Here is a 6,191-nt window from a genome sequence, read left to right as displayed (position 1 = left end):
CATTTGCCCACGCAGACTTCCTAAAATTTACCCAACATCTATCTGAGTAATGATTGGTGCATCCAAAGTAAACACAATTGCGATCAGATTTACCATCTCATCAGCCTCGTCCTTGGTTAGAATTATCTCTACCTCTACCTCTACTAGTCCATGTGTGTCCCTTGGACATATCAGTAGAATTAGATGTAACTGATATATTAAGGGCAGTAGCTTCACCCACTTTAGTATCTTTTTTGGCTCTAGGCACACAGTCTTTTCAACTCTTTGTACCCTATTCAAGGTAGTAGAAAGTTTAGGTACTTCATCAGAGGCCAAAATTTGTGACTTTATGTTGTTAAATTCAGCACCCAATCCATATATAAATTTCGCCACAAGGAGTTGACTCTGCTACTTTCGGAGTTCCCTTTCATCCGCAGTAAAATGATGAAAAACATTAATTTCCTGCCAGATGCTCAAAAAAAAAAAACTATAATAGTCATTACCCCTTTTCAAGCAAAAAAAAATTGTATATAATTCATAAACCCTGGAAAGATTGCTCTCTTGTCCATAAAGAGCTTCCAAGAACAACCACAGCTTTGGTAGTTTCAAAGTTCATAACTTGGCTCCTGATATTAAATTCCATGTTGACTAGCCAAGTCATCACTTGACTGTCTTCAGCCTTCATAATAAATGTCAACTTTTTCCTTTCCACAAGTATATTCTAATAGATCTAGACCAAGTAAGGTAATTATCACAATTCAAACTATCAGATATGATAGTGATAATATCTTTATCATCAAGATTATATGATTCATTTGCTAGAGTGTAAACCTCACCAGAGTCAACCATATTAGATATATAAGATCAAATAAACCTTCTAAAAGTTCCAAATCAACCAGCTCAAGTGGGCCCCACAACGTAAAAACCACAATTAGGACAAATATAAGAGGTGCGTAGATCAAACAATCCAACAAGGGAATCTAATTCAAAAGATAAAGTATACTGGAACCTGCACTAGGATTGACATCAAATGCACAGATGATGTCAGCAGTCATAGTTCTAGAATTTTGGTGCAAAAATACCTTTTTTGGCAATTTAGAATATCAGAATCTATTCCTATAACAATAAAACCAGTAAGCCTAGGGTTATGGTAGAGAAAAAATTGAATTTTTTTTAACCAGTAGCCAAAAAATGGAAAAAAATTCTTCCTTTATGTAAATGTTTGCTTCAAAAAAGAGAAAAAATTAATGCTTCCTAGATGCGATCTACGGCTTTGATATCATGCAAAAAGTAAAAAGAAAGAAGGTTGAAAAGAGAAAATGAGGAATGAAAGTTGAGAAAAGAAAATTGAGAAAGAAACTGAGATAGGGAACCTGGACGCCCCCCACCTTCTATTTACAACATTGCCCTTATTTTAAGTGAAAACTCAAACTCTCTGTATCTCCTATTCTACGTATCCTCTTTACATGAAATTTGGTCCATCGACATAGTTTGACATGTACAATAAGATTACATCATGAAATATAAATAACAACAAGGTAAAATTAACAAAATGCCCTTAACAAAAACAAATTAGATAAAAAAAAATATCATTTATAATTCCTTACAGTGATCTACCAAGTCTGTGAATAAAAGTCATCTAAATGGTTCAACAGGTGCAGTCTCTTCAAGAAGAGAAGCAGCTTGGAAGCAGTCAGCAGCTTCAAGTGCTGATCTGATACCACCCTCAGCTTTATAAACAAGGCCAAGATTGAACCAAGCTGCATGGTTTGTTCTCTCTAACTTGAGTGCCTCCGTCAGAAAGCTTCTCACAACAGGTAATGTTTGATCACCAAGCTGTCTAAGCACCGTAGCCAAAGAGACCAAGCTTGGCACATGAATTGGCTCGATTTCAAGCGCAATTTGAAATGCTTGCAAAGCATCTTTATGAAGGCCCTTCGCTTCATATAGCATCCCTGAGAAGATCACAAAAGAAAAATTACACTCCTTGATTTCCCAAATTTAAAACAGAACAGCAGAGAAAAACTAGAATACAATGTACCAGTGGCATGCCATCTTGAAGCAGAATGAGGCATGAGGGCTTTTGACTTGTTGAGACAGATTTCAGCATCACGCCATTGTGACAAGCTTGTGTAAACATAAGCCAGATCGTGCCATGTTTCTACTTCCAACCTTCTATCATAGCCACCACCCTGGTATGAACATTCATGGAGAGGAAAAGGCATAAGAAATCGGGTGGGAGAGCAATGTGAATCAAGGATGAACAAACAAAAAAGTTCCATTTTAAGACCTTTAAAAGCCTCTTCCCAAATCCAAAGCTTTTGCTACGAACTTGGAGAACAGCAAGAAGATGGGTATATGTTTCAATTGCATCCTTCAATTGAGCCCTTGCAATCTGAATTTTAGCTTTAGTTCTCAACAACTCTCCCTGGTCCCACTTCCCTGACTGATCCAGAGCAGCATTAATGGCCATTTCTGCATTGGTAAATTGCTTTTGAGCTGACAATATTCGTGCTAGGAGAATCCATCCTTTGACATTCGACCCACCTTCCATTCTTAGCAACTCTTTTGCATAATCAAGTGCTACATCCAACTTTCTCTGCTCAGCATTTTCTAGACTGAGCTGGAATATAATTCTTGGATCTCTTTCCTTCATAACCTTCTCAGCAGTTTCTAGGGCCCCAAGAGCTTCACTTTGTTTTGTAATTCTTTCAGCTTCAGAGAGGGAGAATCTTGCATGTGTTGAATAAGAAATTCCCAACAAGCAATATGTCACACTTTTCATCTGATCACATCCATCAGACAAATTGTCAAGTGCCCGTTGTGCAAAAGATATACCTTCTTCTGCATAACCATTTTTATCCCCACAGATTTTGGAAGCTAATAATAAAGCTTCCACACAATTAGGGTCTTCTCTGCTACTCAATAACTTTTTCAAAAGATTCAAGGCGACCAAGTCCTCACCTTCACCAAAGTAACATAAAGCAAGGGTGTAATATCTTTCTTTTCTATCTAAAACACCAGGAAGTAATCCTTCAATTTGATTTGCTAATACTTTTAGTTCTCCTGAAACTGACAATGCAAAAGTAAGGTGATCCATGATTGATGGATCCCATGCAATCCTCTTTTGCAAACAGCTCCTTAAGAGAATAAGTAGAAGAAGAACAGCTTCTTCAATGTTGCTTTTAGGAATAAAGGAACCTTCCATTTGTGATCGAAGGTTTGGGGGAGTTGCATCACAACCACCATAAAGAAGGAAAATAGCAAATTCTTTCCGAATCTTTGCTGTAGTCTCACTGTCAAGATTCCAGCAATAAAGAAGGGCCTTCCGGTAAGATAAGATTGCTTCATGGAAAAAACCAGCAAGTTTCCACAGTTCTGGAAGTAGCTCAACAGCTTTGTTCAGAGTCTCCTGCAATTTGCAATCAGTACCAAAGTTTTCAGGCAATCCTTCTGGTAATGCAGATTCAACAGTGTCCAGAATAACTTTACATGATTGAGCAGCTTCTGCAAAAGGCAATTGGAAAGGCATATTAGCCATGCAATTAATTAACTAGTTGAGTTGCATAGCTTGAAATCTATCTTCTTAAAATAGACCACACAAAATATACCCACAACATCCTTTTTCAAACATTACAGACATATTTCTTGGCTCACATTGTTTGAGCAAAAGACACAATCCCTTCAAATACTAGACATGATGACTAGGGCCAAGACTCAACCACAACATACGACAGGTTTCTGAATTTTAAAAACAGACCAAAAAAATCAGATACCAAAGTATCCATCAATAATAAAGTGATAAGAATGACAAACACAATAAGAGCTTCTTTCGTTCTTCTTTTAAATACAGTGACTTTTTGAGAGAGAACACAGAAAACAAGGATGAGAACAACATGCACACGAAAAGGAGACATGTACAACACCATTTCTAGTGAGAGATCCGGCAATCTAATTTGTCATTCAAGCTAGAAAACTTATTACACATAAAAGGACAAACAATAAATACTTTCAATCAAAGACTTGCTCATACCTTTGAACTTCCCAAGATCCTGCTGTGATTTGGCTTTAAGGAAAATAGCTTCAAAGAGCAAACTAACAGCATGCATAGACATAGATGCACTTGACACATCAGACGTCCGTCGTTTACGGCGTTCAACTCTCCTAGCCATTGAATGTTTCATTTTAGGAGTTATAGCAGCAATGTCTATGCCATCAAATACATGAAGTGCAGCTTCTACATTTCCTCTTTGATACTCAAGTCTTCCTAACAATGCTCGTGCTTCCTGTAAGTGACAGGTCCATAAATCAAAAGAAGTAAAAAACCTGAAACCGCAAATAAGAGCACCACAGAACTGGTCCACAACAGTTCAAGGACCTGCATCCTCAAGGGCAACAAAGATGGCATGAGTCATCCATGAGATGACTCTAAGGTATCATTCCTCTCACTTGCACTTATTAACTTTCGATATTTGATCAAATAGATTTCATTTAGACAAATTAATATAACTTATTATACTAAAAGGAAGCAATAATGAAAAGTGCCAAAAATGTATCAATATTAGCTACTGCTACAATTCAAAAGCCATCTCAAATATTTCACAGAACTACAAAGTACTATCTTTAGATTATGAATCAGTAACATTATTGTTTGTAAAAGGAGAATCTGTCACACGCTAGAAGACTAGAATCAAGTAAGAGAAAATATTTTTAGAGAAACAAACCTCATAATTGAGACAACCACTTTCACGAAGAGATGATTCAGCTTCTTCAATGTTCCCAGTCTCACGCTTCCGTTCCCCTTCAACAGTTCGAGAAGAGCAGCCACTTGCCGCATAATCCCTGGTAGCAAGGGACTCAGATGATGGAATCATCTCATCTGCTCTTAACTGCTCTGCGGAACAAAGGCACCTCATTACCTTCCCCAGTCTCACTCTAGTCTTGCCTCCCCAATCCGTAAACAATCTTTTACCCCCCATACTGTTTCATCACAGTAAACAATGAATAACCTTCTGACGATCAATTTTTTCAGAAGAAACTCAAATCTAAGTTTGCTAGTTTCTCATGCAGGAAGAGTAAATCCTCTCGAATTCAAACGCAAATAAAAATTGCATTTGATAAGCACGCATCGGATGTTGAATTGGGAAAGTCCCATCAAACAAAATCAACCTGATCGTAGTTACTCCCAACCAAATTGAGGATTTCAATCGACAAATCGCAAAGGAAACTCAACAGTCAGTAGGGTTTCAGACACAAACATCTTTATGGAAACAAGTCAGTGCGCAGTATTCTGCCGAAAACGAATAATAAATTAAACAAACGGAACAACCTACCGAACTCGACCCTGACGCGAACCGAACAGAAATTTAATACTCAAAAATTAAAACAACGAACTCAACAAACCCCCTCCCCCCCTTATAACACACACACACAAAACTGCTGCCAGAGAAAAAAAAATGCAATTAGGCACCGCCAACCTATTTTCCCAAATTGAAAACAATCGACCAGCTTCAACAGCAGAAAACGCATTCGACTTTCTCAAAATCGAGAAACAGAGACACGGAGGAAAACCCACCAAAATTCAGGACGATAGAGTGCTTCTCAAACCATCACTATACAGACAATTCTCATTACAGACGCCCAAATAAAGAAAAACATGGCCAAAATATGATTGCATGGATGCCAAAAAGGGTACGAGACAGCATGAAAGTGAGTACCTTTTCCCCCTTTAAGACTTTGGCAGCAACACCCATTTCTCAAATTCTCCTCCGTTGTGGCACAGCTCTGTCCACCTTCCCCTCCCGCAGATTAATTCGTTAGATTGCTCAGCAAGAAACCAGCAGAATCCAAAGCCCTCCAAAGCAAAAGTCAATGTGGGCTACGCTGTTTCCTGCGCATAAAAGTTTCGAGCCAGAGGAGAACAGAGAAAGGAAATACTCCGTAAACTTGTTCCGCGAATCGATTTGAATTTCCAGGGACAAATTTGGAAGGTTAAAAGAATCTGACGGAGAGAGGGAAACTGGTGGGCCCTATCATAGAAAGTGGGCAAAGCGGCTGTGGCCTCGGATGTGCCAGCGTGGTGGCGTCGTTGCTCTCTTTGCGTTTTAAAGTGGAGTAGACCCGTGGAGGCACCGTAGCACGACCGGGCGGGGAGGTATGATGTAATACGCACGTCCTGTCACATCGATTCAATGAAATAAAGGAGACTCGAG

The 6,191-nt window shown here is 38.7% G+C and overlaps 1 protein-coding gene across 3 annotated transcripts; it reads right to left on the bottom strand.

The window, feature by feature from the left end:
- Nucleotides 1-1,306: 1,306 nt before the first annotated feature.
- Nucleotides 1,307-5,926, bottom strand: LOC137959137 (protein NPGR2). 3 transcript variants are annotated; one of them, XM_068806477.1, is made up of 6 exons: nt 5,697-5,926; nt 4,704-4,959; nt 4,013-4,265; nt 2,270-3,486; nt 2,021-2,171; nt 1,307-1,934 (listed from the first exon to the last, which is right to left on the bottom strand). In XM_068806477.1, exons 2-6 carry the CDS (start codon nt 4,956-4,958, stop codon nt 1,615-1,617), a joined length of 2,196 nt encoding a protein of 731 aa, XP_068662578.1. In that variant the 5' UTR covers nt 4,959; nt 5,697-5,926; the 3' UTR covers nt 1,307-1,614. The 3 variants fall into 3 exon arrangements, with proteins under 3 accessions (XP_068662578.1, XP_068662570.1, XP_068662564.1); XM_068806469.1 differs by having other exon boundaries at nt 4,704-4,873; XM_068806463.1 differs by having other exon boundaries at nt 4,704-4,868.
- Nucleotides 5,927-6,191: the final 265 nt, after the last annotated feature.

Source organism: Aristolochia californica, unplaced genomic scaffold (assembly GCF_029961685.1).
Source record: "Aristolochia californica isolate CCGP_79_NKW_82.1479 unplaced genomic scaffold, dmAriCali1.0.hap1 SCAF_1, whole genome shotgun sequence".
Taxonomy (NCBI): domain Eukaryota; kingdom Viridiplantae; phylum Streptophyta; class Magnoliopsida; order Piperales; family Aristolochiaceae; genus Aristolochia; species Aristolochia californica.
Note: the sequence above shows the minus strand (reverse complement) of the source record. Positions and strands in the feature narration are given on the sequence as shown.

What these genes read in the sequence shown, in the direction of transcription:
- LOC137959137 (XM_068806477.1), bottom strand. Translation starts at nt 4,958, where the DNA reads ATGGGGGGTAAAAGATTGTTTACGGATTGGGGAGGCAAGACTAGAGTG. An exon ending in GTGGTTGTCTCAATTATGAG is followed by an intron (nt 4,266 to 4,703) that starts GTTTGTTTCTCT and finishes TGTCACTTACAG; the next exon opens with GAAGCACGAGCATTGTTAGG. An exon ending in GGATCTTGGGAAGTTCAAAG is followed by an intron (nt 3,487 to 4,012) that starts GTATGAGCAAGT and finishes TGCCTTTTGCAG; the next exon opens with AAGCTGCTCAATCATGTAAA.